This window comes from Notamacropus eugenii, chromosome 1, assembly GCF_028372415.1.
Source record: "Notamacropus eugenii isolate mMacEug1 chromosome 1, mMacEug1.pri_v2, whole genome shotgun sequence".
Classification (NCBI taxonomy): Eukaryota; Metazoa; Chordata; class Mammalia; order Diprotodontia; family Macropodidae; genus Notamacropus; species Notamacropus eugenii.
In genome coordinates, this window is record NC_092872.1 from 714,269,918 (window position 1) to 714,288,470 (window position 18,553).

The following is an 18,553-nucleotide window of genomic DNA, read 5'->3' on the forward strand; positions in this document are numbered from 1 at the left end:
AAAAAGGTACAAACTGCTAGAGGAATTCAGAGGGGGAGATTGCTTCTAGGTAGGGTGGCCACAGAAATAGATGCCAGCTGAGCCCTCCCCTTTAAAGATTGCTAAGATTATGTCAGATGGAAGGAGAAGTCAGAGTATCCCCAGAAGAGAAAGAACATGAATACAGGGAGATGATCAGAGGGGACAGTGATGAGTTCGTGTGATAGGGGTATGGTCAGGGGAGCAGGGAGAGATAAGCTGGAAATACTGGTAGTAGCTGGATGGTGGGGGGACTTGAGCATGGTCCCTGAGGTGTCTCTGGAAGTTTGTAAGTCAGAGTGACAAGGCTGGGGTGGTACTTTGAGAAAATTAATTTGGTGACTAGACAGGATGGAGTGGGGCATGAGGAATAAGGGGAGGGAAAGGGAATAGAGATGGGAAGAGCAGTCCAGGATTACTGCCACAGTCCAAGGAAGAGGTGAAAGGCCTGAAGCAGGATGGTTGGATGGAGAAGGCTTGAGAAGCCGGGCCTGGGGCAGCTCAAGGGATGATCTCAGATCTCTGAGCAATACAGGTGACCAGCCTTTCCCAAAGGACCTTTTCATTCCTGCCAGTCAAAAATGAAAAACGATGTTGGTGACGCAGACTTCTGTGACTGTTCTGACTGCAAGAATTCTCATGCCTGGTGCAGGGGAACGGGGAGGAGAATCACTTTCTGTGATCCCAGAAGCCCTGGGGGCAGGCTATGACCTCATAGGGGACAGTGACTTCTTGGTCATGATGACTGAAGGAAAATAAGCACAAGATGCTTTCAGGGCATTAAGGGCTATCTGACAAAAGTAGACTATTGCTGGGACTACAGACTGGTGAGAACATTCTGGGGAATAATTTGTCAATAACAGTCACAAAACTCATCAAAAGTTTTGACCCAGTAATTCCACTGTTAGGACTCAATCTCTCAAACAAATGGAAAGATGATCTATCTATTCGTAGCTGCTTGATTTCTAAGACCAAATCTTTCTAACAATTGGAGAAAGACTTAATAAACTACAGAATACTAACAGAATGGAATACTATGGTGTCATGAAAACAATAAATATGAAACATATTTTCATATTTGGAAGAAAATCTTCATGAAATGAAGCATAATCAGAACTGTACATATTTATAATGACTACAGTTACATTTTTAAAAGATGAAAAAGAAAGGAAAAAAAGAGGTAGTGGATTTGGACAGGCCTGTGAGGGCCACACAAAGCATCTTACGTGCTTGTTAATAATTTTGGTTCTGCTTTATTTAACGTTAGGTGCTTTGGGTGAGATTTTGCCCTTTGTTTATACAAATTATATGTTTATACAGTTTTGCTTTTGTTGATAGTTATTAAGTTTATTACTATAAAATTTTAAAAAATTACCTCCTAAAGTCATTCACTTTTCTTAAATGGCTGCAAATAATCTGAAAAAATGTGAATTAATTTCTGTTTTCAGTGCTATTAAAGTTTTTAAAAAAACTTGCTAAGAAGGAGAAACTGAGTTGTGTTCATATGATATTGACTTCAAAGTTTCTTTTGCAGGGAGAATCCCTCCTAAGGGTTTTCAGCTCCCTGGGCTTGTCACTCTGCTCACAACAAATGGTATGTCAGGACAATTGCGGGATTTCATCTTGACAGCCAAATGAGACAAGGTGACAAGAAAAATCGAGAGCTGAAGTGGGAGTGAAGACATTTTAAGTATTTTGCTTCAGGTTAACTGGAGACCTGTCACTAAGCATTTAACACAATAAAACCAATGGCCTTGATCTTCAATAGCTTGTCTTCTGGCGTCTGTCTCATTAAGCCTTTATACAAAGATATGGGGGCCCTGATGCTGACGCTTATGCCAGCTTCTGCCCATGCATGCTACACTATACACTTTTCACTTACAGGAACCTCCAGAAAGGAAACCTATTTGGAGCTAATCTCTTTCATGCTAACAGATGGGCCATCCCAGCTTAATATCTAGTCAGAGAAAGAGGTCCCATTCCTGGCTTGAAGAGATGAAGAGTAACCGTGGGCTCCCCCTGAGTAAGAAATGAGGAGGCATCAGTACATAGACTTCTGCCTCTGCACAGTCAGAACCACTGGGACACAGGGAAGTCAGACTCAAACGAACGTGGGCAGGCACAGTTAAGACATGAAAGAGAAAACAGCATACTATATATGACTAAAGCAGAGTGAAAATGAGTGAACTGAGCAAGGAATTAGGACTCTGGTTCTTTTTTCAGCTGCAGGTCAGCTGATACTTTTTATAAATCTCTTTCTCCTTCTTGTCAAATGTGGCTAAGATGCCACTTTGCCACTGTTTTAAGAGGGTCCTATCTGCTGTGGCAGACTGACTGACTGGAAATAACAGTGTTGTGGCATCTAAAAGGATTTGAGGACTGCCCACTGTGCCAGGCTCTCCTAACAGAGATGTGCTCAGGAGTCTTGGCAAAGGTGGCACAGAAGTGATGCTGAGACTGTTAACAGGCTCCCTAAAGAGTTTAGATGGAAGCCCTGGGCTAAGCATTCAGAGAGAAAACACTGCAGAGCTGGAAACTGTTGGCAAAGCAAAGGCTCTGCTATCATGGTTCAGGAGATTTGAGGACATGTTTATGGGTAAGGAAGACTTTGAGAAGCTTGGGGTGGGGTGGGGGATGTAGCCTTAGGAGCTCATTCTCCAAACAGATGGAAGATTCCTCCATGTCATTTTGCAGAATTTTTATAAGAACAAAGTCTTGGCTTTCAACCTCTCCCAAGAACATTTACTTTGCTAGGGGTCATTTGGCTTTATTTCCCTTCTACCCCATCCACTCCGAAACAACCTCAAGGAATATATAGCCTGGCCACAGCTAAGCCATGGGAGCACACCTACCAGGAAAGACAGCTTGGCTTCATCTGTGCTCTCAATGCCTTTGGTATCAAACTTGCCCTGCTGAAGGCTGCTGTGCATGATGTTCACGGCACTTGTCACCCCTCGCTGGAAGTCTTGGAAAGTGGTGGCAGGGAAACCCATCCGCAGCTTGTTACACAGAACCTCCCTGGTGAGCAAAAGAGTATAGAGTGAGAGCAGCGAGGTGGCTCATCCCCAAACCCCTCATTTCCCACTCTTGATGCCCCTGGTCACACTAAGACCTTTCTCCCACAGGGAGAGAGTGCAGCCATTTCTGGTGCCAACCTGTGTCTTCTCTGAGCTTGACTCTTAAATTACAGAACTGCTGATCCGTAATGGCCAAGGTGAAAGCAAATGCCCTTTCCAAAACATCAATTCTGGGGAAAGGTAACAAAATAAGATCAACCCCTCACTGAAATGGATCCTCAGCCATCAGGTCCTAGATGTTTGCCCAGCTTCTCCACTGGTTCCCAGCAATCTGAGTGCCACCTGGGCTTGGTTTTGCTCAGTGACCAGCCACCATGCTGCTCTTGTAGTGGGACCAGAGTTGGGTCATCCCTGTTAGTACTAACATGTTGCTGTGGCCATACAACAGGGATGCACCCTTCCCCCCACTTTTCCCTGAGTCCTCTGCCTTCAACAGTAAAAAAATGTTCCTGGTTCTTATTCTACTTCTATGAGCACTTTAGGAGTTAGTGATGACAATCTCTTTCCAAAAACAGAAGAGATGGCAAGGATGACCCATAAAAGCGACTGGTCTTTTCCAAACCCTTCCTCACTTGCTAGCTAACTTCCTGAAACAATGAGTCTCATAACTGAGGTCTGAGGCTGTTTCTTGACCTGAAAGAACTGTTCTCCTCTCTCCCCTACTTTGGGTATCCTTCTACCTTCTTTCCCCCAACCAATCCAGCCCTGTCACATGACACTGACTTAGGGATGGCTGAGGTAGCACAGGACACAAGGCTACTTATGAGTCATCCAGTACCAAAGAAATTGGAAAAAATGAAGAGAAATGGATCAGGAATAAACCAAGAATGTAAATATCAACAAAATCCACATCGAAAATTACGGCTTAGGGATCCCCAAAATACTTGCTGACGCACGTACTCTGCCTGACCCATAGACTACCCCTCATGTACCTAGTTACATGATCTAAAAAGCACAGCGTCCCGCTAAGGAGTCTGACAATACCTGAAATCTGATTCCAGCTCTGTGGTGGAGAGGTTGATCATGGCGCAGAGGCAGTCGATGCTAGAGCTGGACAAGGCCCGCCCAATACACTTTTTGACAATGTAGAACACATCATCAACCATGCTGGAAGTCAGTTGGCCCTTCTCATACGTATCCAGAGCTACTGCCTAAAAAGGCAAAGGGGTCAAGGCAAAAGGATTCATTAGGGACCAACAGAGTCTGAATTCCACTGGTTAGGGATGGTCCTAAGTATACCTCACCATGATCCTTCTCCATGGCTTGTTCAGGTTCTTCTGTGCTACCCAGGCCTGGCCACACTGGCCTGGCCTTGGCCCACATCTTTCCTTCTCAATTTCAGTCACTTTTACATGCTTTTGACTATAACTGGGGTCTTAAAGCACATTTGAGGGTTTTCTATCAACAAACACCAAGTAATCAATATGCATTTATTAAGTACCTACTATATGCCAGTGCCTACTGTGTAATGATTCTATTCTTAAGGAACTCATTGGGGCAGACAACACGCATGTACATACCCATGTATGTGTGTATACACACATGCACATACACATATGAGGTGGAGAAGGCAGTCACTACAGTTTGAAGGTGGAGATCTTAAAAAGCTAAACAGAGGAGTCTTAAGTTTGCTTCTAGAAGCAATGGGAGTTCACTATTAGGGGATCAACATAAACAGATCTACATTTAAAGGAAATCTGGACTAGGGTAGGAAGACATCTGAGGCAGGGAAACAACTCACTTCTAGCTGGATTTGGTGGCACCCCCTTTCAGAGCCAGCCAGGACTAGTGAGGCTCTCCTCCCCTTCTCCCTCATGGACACAAGGACCTGGGAGTCATTTAAGCTGATACCCTGTACCAACAATCTGTGATACGTAAAAGACAATTTGATAAAACTATAAAGTTAAAGATGCAGGATATCTGCATTTCTTCACTAGGAATTCTTGGTACCAATAAAATCCTTAGGTCTGCCTTTTTCCTATAAGCTAAAGGAACATGCATCTGTAGGGGGCAGAAACTCCAAGGCTGTCCCAGGGCAGCTGGCATGCAAGCCTGCTTCCAGAGCAGGACCACAAAATGTTACATTGCTCCTTGACTTCCTCGGCTGCTCAGAAAGAGAAGGCTTGTCTCTCAAGGTGTCATGGGTTACCTTGTTGACAGTCTCTCGCATGAAATACTCTTCCATGGTGATGTAATAGCCGATCAGCTCCTGCATGGTACAGCTCAAGAGGCAGTTGTTGAGGAGCTTGTCCAGACACTTCTGATGCTCTACAGAGATAATCAATAAGGTGTGAGAAATAAAAATGTGTTGAAAGAGAAAAAAGAAAATGGTTACTGTTCCCAAACTGAAAGCTGATGAAGGGAGCTATGCTGGAAAGTCCTAGGGCCACTGGCATTTCATCAGATTCACATTCAGGCCAAGTGAGGTCCTGAGCCTGAGGCTACTTGATGCCTGCCCCAAATGGTGAGCATTCTGGCTCAAGATCTCTCTTCACAGTTAGCTCACTGACCACTTATAAAACCTGAGAAAGAGGACATTCAGGCTGGCAGGGACAGGCTCCCTGCACTGCAGGATGGAGCACAAAGTGAGGAGATGGAAGACGCAAGAGTTGTAGGGAGAGGAAGGGGAGGGAACCTGATTAATCACCTTTTTATGGATGCAGAGCAGCTTCTACCTTTTAGCCACACTAACTTTCTAAAACTTCAAATCAGAAGAAACCCTGGAGCTCTCAAGAAAAAAAGAAGATATTTGAGACTGTACAGAAAACATTGTTGTTCATCCTTCATTTTCAAAGAGGACCAATGACGTCACGGGGTGATGTCCTGACTTGCTTATGAACTGGATTAAGTGAAACAGAGGCGCACAAAGTCATCAGCCTTTCTCTCTTCCAGAGTCATCAAAGTCCATGGCAGAACAAAAGTCAGGCTGACTGGAGTGGATGCCCTTATGTCTTGGTGCATCCGATGTCTGACCAAACTCTAAGGACTCCCCAGAGCCTGCTTCAGTCACCTTCATGGCCATGGGAACAAATTATTTTCATCCATCCATTCTGCCAGGGAAAGTTTTCATATGCTTGGGGAAGACATCTTCACTCACCAAAGGGTTTGAGGGGTTACTTTCAACATAGGTTAGCATTGGCCAAGCCAGTTTTAGCAGGGTGTGGTCACTGTGCATGCTACAGCCTCTTGGAGCCATAGGTGAGAACTGGGTGACAGGCGGACACCAAAAGTAGATAAGTATCCCTGAAGAGGACTGACAGGTCCTCACACCAGAGGTATTGGTTCTCCTAAATCCTCCAAAGTAAGAGAAGAATCATTAACCAATGACTAGAGCTGGAGACAGAGCCAAAAACTATGGACTAGCTGCTATGTGGAAACAATGAAAACTAACAGGTCCAGTTTCTACTCTGATTCTGGAAAGCACAAAGACCACTATGACCCTGATAGTGACCCCTCTCCACTTAGTAAAGGGAACCAAAGAAATAGCTCCTGTCCTCCAGGAAGGACAAAAGGAGCATCTTATTACTAGAAAAACTTGGGCAGCAGATCCACAGCAATGACCAGAGCAGAAAAGCAAAGCTACTGGACAATTTGAGACAACAACGATAACACCCCACATTTCAGTAGTGCTTCAAATATGAATAGTGTTAAGCTCTTTAGGCTCTAAGCATCTTGGGAGGAGACTTGCTTATGTTTGTAGCAGATTCCTAAATGTAGTACTAGTATTAGTTGTAGTAGTTGTAGGCTAGTAAATGAACTCAGCTCCATGAGCTGAGCAAATATAATAGTCACAAACAGCAAAAAGCATCATCCCCTAGTGCATCTCTTTAATATTAATTCAGGGCTAGAGTTACCGGGGCACATTAACTGACCAAACAAGCATTTATTAAAGACCTATATGCCAGGAACAGGGCTAGGCGCTGGGGATACCAAGGCCTGTGCTAGTTCAGGTGAGAGAAGATAAGGGCCAGACCAAGGTGATGGTCATATGAGCAGAGAACCTGGATATGAGTGAGGCTGAGGAGATGAATGGACAGACATGACGACTGACTGTAGGTACTGAGGGAAAGAGAAGAATCTAGAGTGACACTGAGGCCACACATAGAGGTGACTGGAAGGCTAGGTCTTTGAAGAGGCCAAGTGCAGGGGACTCTATGGCTATTTCCCTAATATTTGCTGAAAGATACATGTCTTTTCAAGTATGGGAAAAGCAAAAACATAAATGGCACTAGACTATTTATGATGCCTAATCTTTACAGACACTTATCCCTGTGAAAAACACACAACAATGGGAGCTAGTTGGTTGGTTGTTGTCCTTTGTTCTTGAAGAGGACCAAAATGACATCACCATGATAAAGTGAAGTTTCAGTGTGTAAAACTGTGGCTGATCAGATCAATATGAGCCTGGAATGCTCTACCACAGACTGGGCACAGACAATCCATGTGAACATTTGGTGTGGTTACTCCAAATTTGCACATCCTATATTTCCTTTGTGCTGTTTCAATTCTGCTTTGCTCACAGAGCACAGCACCTTTTCTGATGTGGGCACGCCATGCTGGGCAGTCCTGTGCAAGTGTCTCCCATGTCACACAATCAAATCTAAAATTCTTGAGAGAGACCTTGGGAGTGTCCTTGTATTGTTTCTTCTGACCACCATGTAATCACCTGCCCCATGCGAGTTCTCCATAAAATAAGACTTTTTGGCAAGCATACATTTTGCATTCGAACAATGTGGCCAGCCTACTGGAGTTGTGCTCTCTGAAGCATGGTTTAAATGCTTGGCAGTTTAGTTTGAGCAAGGACCTCAGGGTCTGGTACCTTATCCTGTCAGGTCACCTTCAGAATCTTCCTTAGACAATTCAAATGGAAGTGATTTGGTTTCCTGGCGTAGCACTGGTCTACTGTTCATGTTTCACAGGCATATAACAATCAGGTCAGCACAACAGCTCTGCAGACCTTCAGTTTGGTAGTCAGTCTAATACCTCTTCTCTCCCAAACTTTTCTTCAGAGCCTCCCAAACACTGAGCTAGCTCTGGCAATGCACGTGCCAACCTCATTGTTAACATGTACATCCCTAGAAAGAACACTACTAAGGTAAGTGAACTTATTCACAGCATTCAAAACTTCTGCATTTGTTGTAACCGATGGGTCCACATATGGATGGTATGGTGGTGGCTGACCGAGTACCTGTGTTTTCTTGGTGTTGATTATCAGGCCAGAATTAGGACAGGGAGCAGAAAACTCATCCACACTTTGCTGCATCTCAATTTCAGAGGCTGTAGTGAGTGCACAATCATCTGCAAACAGAAAATCAGGCACCAACACTCCCTCCACTTTGGTCTTGGCTTGTAGCTTTTTCAAATTGAAGAGTTTACCATCAGTATGGTAGTTGATGCCATGTTCATCCTCACTGAAAGCATTTGACAACATGGCTGAAAACATCATGCTAAAAAGCATGGGAGCAAGCATTATTTCACTCCATTGATGATTGGGAAGGCACAAGAGCATCCAGAACCCGGGCAAACATGCCATCATGAAATTGACATACAATGCTGATGAACTTTTTTGGGCAACCAAATTTTGACATAATTTTCCATAAGCCCTCACGACTAACAGTGTCAAAGGCCTTGGTCAGATCTACAAATGTTGTGTACAGACCTCTGTTCTGCTCCTGGCATTTCTCCTGGAGTTGTCGAGTAGCAAACACCATATAGACTGTTCCTCGGCCCTTTCTGAAGCCACACTGGCTCTCAGGTATATGACCATCTTTCAGGTGAAGGATCGGCTTGCTAAGGAAGACTCTAGCAAGAATCTTGCCAGCGATGACTAAGAGAGAGATCCCCCTGTGATTGTCGCAGGAAAATCTATTTTGTTTACCCTTATAGAGATGGAAAATGGAGACATCCTTTAACTCCTGGCAAACAACCTCCTCTTGCCATATAACCTGGAAAATTTCAATCAGCTTTTGTATGAGCAATGGTCCTCCTACCTTGTAAATCTCAGCTGGAATAGAATCAGCACCAGGTGCTTTGCCACATGAAAGGAGCCTAATGGCCCTCGAAACCTCTTCTTTAGTTGGAAGTTCAGCTAAGGAGGGACTGATTTCAACCTGAGGTAAATGGTCAATGGCCTCAGCATTGATTGATGATGGTCTGTTGAGAACACTATGGAAGTGTTCAGCCCAGCTCTCTAGGATCATGTCCTCATCACTAATCAATGTGGCTCCATCAGCACTGAGTAGTTTGGTCCATAAATAGCTTTCAAGGAATCATAAAAGTGCTTTGGATTGTTCCTATCAGCATAAAACTGAATTTCATTTGCCTTCTTACTGAGCCAGGAATCCTGCATCTCTCTAAGCCCTGCTTGTACTTTACTTCTGATGGAATTAAATGCTGCCTTCTTAGAGACGGATGAACTATCCTGCTGGTAAATCCTGTGGAGTTCTCACATTTCATTTAACAGCTTCTGGATTTCCCCATCATTTTCATCAAACCAGTCTTGGTGCCTGTGAGTGTTCTGACCCAGATGAGCAAATGTAGTGCTGTACACCAAATCTCTGAAAGCTGCGCATTCCTTTTCTGCTCCACTCTTCCCAACTGTGTGTTGGCTCAACTTTCCCTTCAAGTTAGCAACAAAGGGACTAACAACCACAAAACAGAGCAGTAAAGGAAGTCACCCAATCTCAGAGTTGGGTGGCACCTCCCAGGCCCCTGGGGTTACCCCAAACCTACACAAGAATTTCCTCTATGACCCACCTGACAGCAGCCCTCCAGTTTTGCTTGCAGACCTCCAACAAGGGGAAGCTAACCACCCCTGGAGGACGCCTGTTCCCCCATGGGACAGTTCTCATTGCCAGAAGTTTTTCTTTGGCCTTTCCAAGGTCAAAGTTGCCCCTTTACAGCTTCCCCCCATTGTTCTTGGCCTTCTGAGGCCCTTCTCCACATAATGACCCTTCAAACACCTTAAGACGGCCCTCATGTTCTCCAGAAGACATCTTTTCTCTGGGCTAGCCACCTACTTCCTTCAACTGTTCCTTCTAAGGCCTGGATTGAGGCCATCACTGTCCTTGTGGTCTTCTCCAGGTGCTCCTAAGCCTCTTTCTCCATCAACAACTGTCCTAAAATATGGCACCCAAAACAGCAGTTCCATCTATCACTTCCTTCATAGTGAACATCATGGCCCTCCTGAGGAGCTGATGATGGCAGACTTCCATGGCTGCCACATCAAACTGCCAATTCATAATGAGCTTACAGTCCACTTACACCTCCAAATCTTCTTCAGAGAAAATGTTGTCTAGCCATGTACCCCCTCATCTTGGACTTGTTTTTTTAAATCAAAGTATAAGAACTTACATTTATGCCTTTCAAATTTCATCTAATTAACTTTGGCCCAAACAATCAAGCAGTAAGTATTTATGCGCCCATGTGCCAGGTCTGATGTATTTCTGAATCTTCTCTCATCTGGAGTCCCTCACAGCTTTGGTCCCTCACCTACACATTTGATAAACATGTCTGTATCCAAGATACTGATTAAGGTGCATGTAGTGTGATATAGTGTAAAAAGTATCAGATTTTTACATTCTGGTCCCTGTTCCTCTGCTTACTCCTTTTGTGACCTTTGGCCAACATCATAACCTCTGGGAGACCAAGTTTCCTCCCCTATAAAATAAAGGGGCAGGATGAGAGGAGTTCTCCTTTCACCTCCTCCTTACTCAGAGCTCTTCTCTCTAGGCCAGCACAGCTAAGTGCGCTTATTGTGTTTTATAATAGTGTAATAAGATTTCAGAAAGTCCCGCTCTTTGCCCAGTCACTGAAGGGGGTCTTACCTTGCTTCACTTCTTCTGAGGCCATGGAGTCGCCCACCTCGAAATCAGAGCTGATCCTTTTTTTGAGGAAGCGCAGGTACAGCTCACTGCGTGCATTCATCAGGGTGACCTCTGTCAGAATAGGATCTAGTTCCCTGGGAAGCAGGGGAAAATGTTATGGCAGCGGGACACACAACAAGAAAGAACAGAGTCTGACTCCCACCCCCTATAGGGCCCTGAGGGCCAGGAATCAGCCAGAGAACCTCTATCTCCCACAGGAAGCTCTGAAGGTCAAAAAACACCTACAATCAGCAGCACTGAGAGTCTAAGGCCCCAAGAGTGTGCTGAGCAGAACTGACAAGTCGTCTTTACTTATGCCATGGAGACAAAAACAATGATCTCAACTGTGGCTGCCTTGGCTTGTCTGACCCATGTCAGGTCACCTTATGTTTGTGCATTTTTCCCTATTTCTCACTGTCTCCTCTGGGAGGGACACAGCGCAGGCCAGAGGTACAAAGTCAAGGAGAATCCAGGTCTCTTGACTCAGTTCAGCGCTCTTCCCCTGAACCACCAGGTCTCAAACGCCTCATCTGAGTGAGTGCGGGGCCCTCCGAGACTTAGCTTAGTTTCCCTCTACAAGGCAGAACTTTGTTAGGCTTCTCATCAAGTGTCTCGGCCTTAGGGATGAACCACAGACACAGAACTAAAAAGGGAGTACCATGATTAGGAAGGTCTGCACTGGCTGGGCAAACATCTTTTCCCCATTTTTGGAAGAGCAGAGCTATTTGACAGTACAGATCTACTTTTTACACACCTCCTTTCAGGAATACATAGAGCCTCAAACTCATTATTTTGTGCTGTGCAGGAGAGACAGCATGGGCCACATGTTGAATTAGAAAATCACATATTAACATTTATTTACACTATTCTAATGTATTTTTAAAAAAATTTGTTCAATATTTCCCAATTACATTTTCATCTATGGCCTCCAGGAGTATGAAGGCTTCTGGTATAGTGGATGGAGGGCTGGCTTTGGAGCAAGACTCAGGTTCTGTATCTGATTTGTGTGTATTCATCCTTCGTTGCCAAAGAAGACCATGCCATCAGAGAAATAATGACATGACTTGCACTTGACTTTGTTTTGATTGAGGGAGGGCTGTGCAGGTCACCAGCCTCACTTCTCCTCCAGAGCCATCTGAATCCAGTGACCAGATATTCATCAGGACGACTGGAAATGACCCAGGATGAAGCAATTGGGGTTAAGTGACTTGCCCAAGGTCACACAGCTAGTGAGTGTCAAATGTCTGAGGTGAGATTTCAACTCAGGTCCTCCTGACTCCTGTGCTGGTGCTCTATCCACTGCAACACTAGCTGTCCCTTCTGTATCTGATATAAATTACATGTATGACTATCAGCAGCCCCTGAACCTTTTAGTGCACTGGGCAATTTTCTAATTTATTACTAAATGCTTCTTCTATTCATTTCTCTCAGCTTATAATGTACAGACGAGTTGCTGATCTACATCAGAGGAGGTTGTGTTCACACCAGGAGTTCCCTGTGCTGATGACATCTTAAGTCTGGACCAGTTCCCCTCCCTTTCCAAGTTCCACCCCCAAATCCCTATATCACTACTCAGCCATGTTACTTAAGGCAGATTGCTAACCCTCTACAGGCTTTTGATTCTTCCTTTGTAAAATTAAGGGGTTGAATCAGATGATCCTTAAAGCTCTTTCTACCCCAAGATCCTATGATTCTAATCCACAAGGCAACAGAAGAATCCCATCTTTTTCATGTACCATGAAAAACCTCTGTTTCCCACACATATCTCCCTACTGTTATAGCACCTTTCACAGGGTTCCCAGGTCCCAACTTTCAGTGATAAGAGAATCAAAGCAGATGGTATCAGGAAATCGGGAAATTTTCCATTTGCTACATGCCAATAATCCTGGACTTTCACAGTTAACCTTTTTTGTTCCAAATGCAACTTAGCAAGCAAAAAAAAGGTTTACCTCAAACTGATAAAAGTGGTTTCTCATGAAAAGAAAAATAAAGTATAGCAAATAATTTTTCTATAAAAATATATGTCCAAATAAAAAAAAGCCAAGGACATATTGTAGAGTCTCAAAAATTCAAATAAGGATATCTCAAGACGAAGAGACTAATATACTATATTTGGAGAAAGACACAAACAGAGAAATATTATTAGGCTTAACTTCACTGTGAAAAGTAACACCATATGCATAAAACAACAACAACACTAATTAGGAATAAGAAATACTTCTAAAAGATGGGTTTGAAAAGTAAAGATCATGTTGTCCTGGAAAAGGTTCTGTGTCCTCCTGTTGCCCCACAGAGTTCCTATGGGTTAAAGAAGGGAAGGTTCATTACCTTGGTTCAATTTTCTCTGCTGCTGAACTCCTCATCATGCTATTCTGGACAAGCTGGAACTACAATTACAAGGAAAGATGAGGACACTGTTAGCCAGCTCCCAACCGGCTAGCTCTCAATAGACTTATTTATCATGACAATATTTGGGTATACCCTGTTGGCCTGCCTGTCACTTGCTTTCTGTAATGACCAAATAGTTGGTTAATTCTGGCTCTTTGTGATGCTCATGAGTTCTCAGATAAATCTTGTACTCAAAATGATGAAGATGGAGCAGCACTTGATTTGTGAGTAGTGAATTCCAAGGTCTAGGATTCTCTGTTCCAAGTGCTGCTAACACTAAGTTCTGGAATAAATGGTACATTTCTATGACCTTCATTTTCATTCAATCACATTCAACTCTCAATGACAGACCAGTTTTGACAAGATTTGTACTACCATCCAGGGTCTCTGCATGGTGCCTGTGCATACATGATCTCATTTCAAGAACCTTATAATGCCCAAGAGGGCAGGGGCATTTTTCCTGTTTGACATTTGTGAATAAGGGGTCAGATGACTCTCCCAAGGTCATATAGCAGTAAAGAAAGGAGCTAGGTCTAGCTACCATGCTTTAGTGAGGCCACATTAACAACTTAACACTTTTCATGTCTTTCCTTCTCAGGCCTCAGCTGGGGAACAACATTCTTTCAAGAGAGACAAGTGCAGTTTTAATTCTTGTACAGAGGTGCAGGCCTTTTTCGCTGCCCCATCCACACCGTTAACTCTGAGCCCACCCCAGGCTGGAGTGAGCCACTCCTGTGATGTGGTTGGGCTGGCATCTGCCCCACTCTCACCCTTTACCTGGCGGTGATAGTCTCTCTGTTTGATGAACTTTTCCACCACCTTCTCCACCTGTCGGTCACATTCCAGCTGCAGGTGTTTGATCAGGGTGTACAGGCGGCCTGGCCCATAGTAAGTCTCCACAATAGGTTGGTGGGTCTCAACGATTCGGGCAATTCCTGGGTGAGATAAAATAAGAGGCTGGATATGTAAGTTCATATCGCCAAAAAGAAGCCAATTTTCCTCTTGTCCACTGCAACTCTGAACTCTTTCACCCAAAGTTGAGCCAGACTACAAACTGAGCAATGACTCAGTTCTTACTCCCTGGTCAAAGTGACTTTCTCTCTAGTAATTTAGCACAGGATTAAACTGCTTTAGCATTTGTTTCCAGTAATTGTAGAAGGTCAAAACATCAGATGAGCCCTAGGACCTGACTGATGGGAAATAAAGAACTACTTGGTAGGAAGAAATACTTCCCTCAAAAAGTCAATATATAAATTCCTTCATTCCTGCTTGGCATAAAGCAAGTTATGCAGATTAGGTTAAAAATAAGATTAATTCCACTGGAAAAACAAAGAGGGGAGAGAAGAAATCCTAAAATGAAGCTCTTTAATAGGATAACAGAAATGTTTCCATTTTTCAGGAAGGTGGGAAGAGAGGGTTACCTTCGAAGAGGAGCGTTAGGGTATCTGCAAAAATGACGGCTGCTCTTCTGTCACTCATGTCTGTTCCTAGCACAAGAAGCAGGTTTTCTTCTGCTTTGTTAGCCACCTAAAGAAAAGCAGAAGCAAAAATAAACCAGCCAAATGCCAACTGTATCTTTGCCTGAGCTATTACTGTTATTCTCCTTGGCACAAGGCCCTTGGATCTACTTGTCTTTTCCAATTTCACCATTTCTCCACATGGCCAGCACAGGGCACAAAGTTGTCTCTACTATATTCTAGATTGCTTAAAACAATCCAGGGAAAGAAGGATCTAGAACACAGAGGCAGTTCATTTTCAATTTGCAAAGGTTAGCATTTTCTATGTGTGCATATGTGCACACATACACATATATCAATGGATCTATGATTCGGTCAATGTGGGTCTTACTTTTAGCAGCAGAGACCAGTTTATTTGTGCTTTCTCATTCTGTGTGATGTAACGGAGGCTTTCCTCCAGGCCTTTATGCATTTGGGGGTACTAGAGAAATACTCAGCATGTCCACTTGCTATGGGACTGGACCACCTCTTCTCAACTTTTATTTCCCTGACAATATGCCTTATTCTTCTTGGACATCTGACTTGCACCCAGCAATCACTTTTCCACCACCCTGAGAGTCACTTCCACCTTTGACACTACAAAGTGTATCACTGGGAGAGTACTGGTGTTAAAAGGGGGGACTCTTAGAAGCACTACACAATCTTCTGCTCTCTTCCTCCTACTCAGCTCACTGTCTATCTGCAGGGCCTCTCCAAATGTGATGATGCTGCCAGTGATGATGAAAACAGACTCTAGAAATGCTGACAAATCCTTTCCATTTTATGCTTATGTACTGCCTGCCAGTTTTACCTGTGAATGCTCTCTTGGGTTTCTTGCAAAGTTTTCTGCAGACTTGTTTTTGTCTTCCCTGCTTTTCACTATTTTATGAGATGCTGCTCCATATAACCTTCTGCAAACCACCTCCAAAATGTTTCATAATGAGTTTGTGTTCTAAACTCATGGTATCTGGCTGTCCTATCTTGGCCTGACAAAGAAATCAAGGGTTTGCTAATACAGTTTCTGTGCCTTTGGGCATCCCTATTGTGGCAACTACTTTATAACAGTTAAACTTTTATAGGAAATAGTTACACCCAAGGCCAGAATCTTGTCTTTTTTCCGTTTCCTGTTTTTCAGCATCAATGGCTTCTCTGAATAGGTCAAAGTGAAGCTGGTGCATATGGTATCTCCTTCTCACCTTCTGTCCTACTTCTAATCTGATGTTAATTTTAAACTTTAATTAGTTTGTTGAGTTTTACTACGTTCTGTAAAGACATATTATAGTAACTACCAAGCAAAATACCTCAGTGGTCTTCCCAAGTCTAACTTGCCAATTCCATTCAATTAGTGAGCAAATCAGGGAATCTTCAATATTAGGAGAAGTATTTCTAGCTGCCCAGGGGTAGAGCTCCTTAAATCTCAGCTGGCACCAATCTCAGGATCCTGATGGAGAATTTCTAGTACAAAGGGCTATTCTTGTTGAGTTATTTACTCAGGATCATAGAATCACAGACCTAGAATTATAAGGTAATTATAAGATAAACTTTGTAGGTTCACCTAGTCCAACCCCTGGAATTAAGAGATGAGGAAACTGAACCTCAGAGAAGTTAAATGACTTGCCCAAGGTCATGAGGACAGTTAAAGTCAGAGGTGAGATCTGAATTTGGGTTCTCTAATTCTAGAGCAACTGTTCTTTGGTGGCTGAAGAAGTCACCTTTGAAATCTCTGGTCTGCTTTGCCTCAATTCTTATCAAGGAGGTGGAAGAAAGGGGAAAGGGTCTGTTTCTTACTGGCCTATGGGAAGAGGTAGGTATTAGCAAGTATCCAGAGAGCACATCCATCCTGCTTTGGGGAATGAGCAAGAGGTGGAAGAAGGGTGGGATGCAAAAATGCCTACTGGGGAGAGGGAGGAGCCTCAGACAAGAATCTCAGCCCATCCGAGGCCGGAGTTCCCATCCTTCCCAGCTGCACTGCCTGAGCTCATACCTGCTTGCACAGGTATTCTGAAAATTTGCTTAACCCTTCCTCATGTAAACCCAACAAAGGGAAGATCTTGAAGAATCGCTCCACTTGGGGCAGATCTCCTTCCTTGGTGGCGATGTCAAACTTTTCAGTCACAATGGTCTTGAGACGCTGCTCAGCATCCTGAAGCAACTTTAGGTTAGCATCAATCATACTGCCTGTATTGTGGGTGGGAGGAAAGACAAGAGAAATGGAAGAATGAACATAAATAAGTTCTTTACTATCAGGCCCAAGACCTTTAAGAGTCTAGGCTCAATCACCTTATGCTATTATTGGGGATTTACAAGGTCCCTAAATGGGATAAGAACAGAAAGTGCAATCCAGTCCATTCTCAGTTTCACTTCTATTCTTACATACATTTTCCCTAGACCTCTTCCTAAAACTGACTTCCATATTAAACTGACTTTCAAGACACTTTTTCTTAACAAAGACCAGGGAAGCTACATAATTCGCCTGCTAAGAGAAGGTATCTGAGACATAGTCTGAAAGATATTTTATTGGTACACGCAATGGTTTTATGCCTAGTACCAATTTAAATGGTGTCATAATAGAAGCTTAGTGACTGTGTTCCAGAAGTATCACTTGCTTTTTTATCTCAAAGCCAAGAGAAAAGTACTGAGAAAAGCTGGCCAAAAGGTCTGCATCTGCATCCCAGCTTTGCTACTCACTAGCGGGGTAACCTTGCATAGTGCTCTGGGCTGCCATTTCCTTATCTGTCCATGAGGGAATTGAACCATAAGAGCTGAGAGGTTCTTTCTAGCTCTAAAACCTATAATCATACGACTTCTGCATGCCCCATCCCACCCAATTCCCTCCTCTAAGCTCGCACATGCTTCCTTTGTTCAGTACTAAGAACTGAATTGGAAATCCAGTTGCAGACGCTACCAACACAATGGTGAGAAAAGCTCACCTTCTTTGCCTTGCCGGCTAAGCTCAATGACTGACTTGTCCAGAGACAGATAGCGATGAATGTGAGCAGCTGCTTGCTCATAATCCTCATTCCTTAAAGCTGTCTGAACCCCATCCATACAAAACTTCAAGTCTAAGATGTCATCAGCTCTCTGGATGGCTTGGTAGAGGCGATTCTATAAAGAAACCTGGTGTTTAGAAACTACCTCCAATGCCTGTGATTTCTCCAAAAGATAAGGATTGGGGGGCTGATTCAGATGACTGTGAAGTCACCTTCAGCTCCCCATGTTAAGCATGTTGTGGGAGCTCAACAACTACCATTTTAATCAATCACAGAGCAATAATTCAAATTAATATTGATAATGATTAATACTAGGAATAACATTATATTTATATGGTCAGCTCAACCACCCATTTTAATAGAAGTCAACAACAAAGGTGACATGAGTAAATACATGTGATATGAAATTTTGCATTTATATTAAAATATGTCTATATTTATCTAGAAACCCATATCTGAGGATAATTAATATCCTGAAAACAAATAACCCTTCAAACAAAGTCATGATATCACTATGAAGTATGAAGGTAGAGAAAAGGATGAACTCCATCACCAAGTCAGACTCCCTGAAATAGAAGAGACTGATGTCACAGCCATCCAGTTCAATCCCCACTCTATCCACAACACCCAGTCTGCCTCAGTTTGGAGATCTGTTGTGAAATGGAACTGACCGCTTCCTGAGGCAGCCCATTCCATTATTAGATATCTCTAATTATTAA

The 18,553-nt window shown here is 43.5% G+C and overlaps 1 protein-coding gene across 1 annotated transcript in view; it reads right to left on the reverse strand.

Annotated features, from left to right (window-relative positions):
* COG4 (component of oligomeric golgi complex 4) overlaps positions 1-18,553 on the reverse strand; it is a 32,751-nt gene that overhangs the window by 8,931 nt on the left and 5,267 nt on the right. Inside the window, exons 4-12 of the mRNA XM_072636584.1 lie at positions 17,775-17,949; positions 16,829-17,022; positions 14,770-14,875; positions 14,126-14,283; positions 13,289-13,347; positions 10,922-11,055; positions 5,245-5,363; positions 4,080-4,246; positions 2,871-3,036 (exon numbers count right to left, since the gene is read on the reverse strand). Of these exons, the coding sequence (XP_072492685.1) occupies positions 2,871-3,036; positions 4,080-4,246; positions 5,245-5,363; positions 10,922-11,055; positions 13,289-13,347; positions 14,126-14,283; positions 14,770-14,875; positions 16,829-17,022; positions 17,775-17,949 (1,278 nt within the window). The remainder of the gene's footprint in view (positions 1-2,870; positions 3,037-4,079; positions 4,247-5,244; positions 5,364-10,921; positions 11,056-13,288; positions 13,348-14,125; positions 14,284-14,769; positions 14,876-16,828; positions 17,023-17,774; positions 17,950-18,553) is intronic.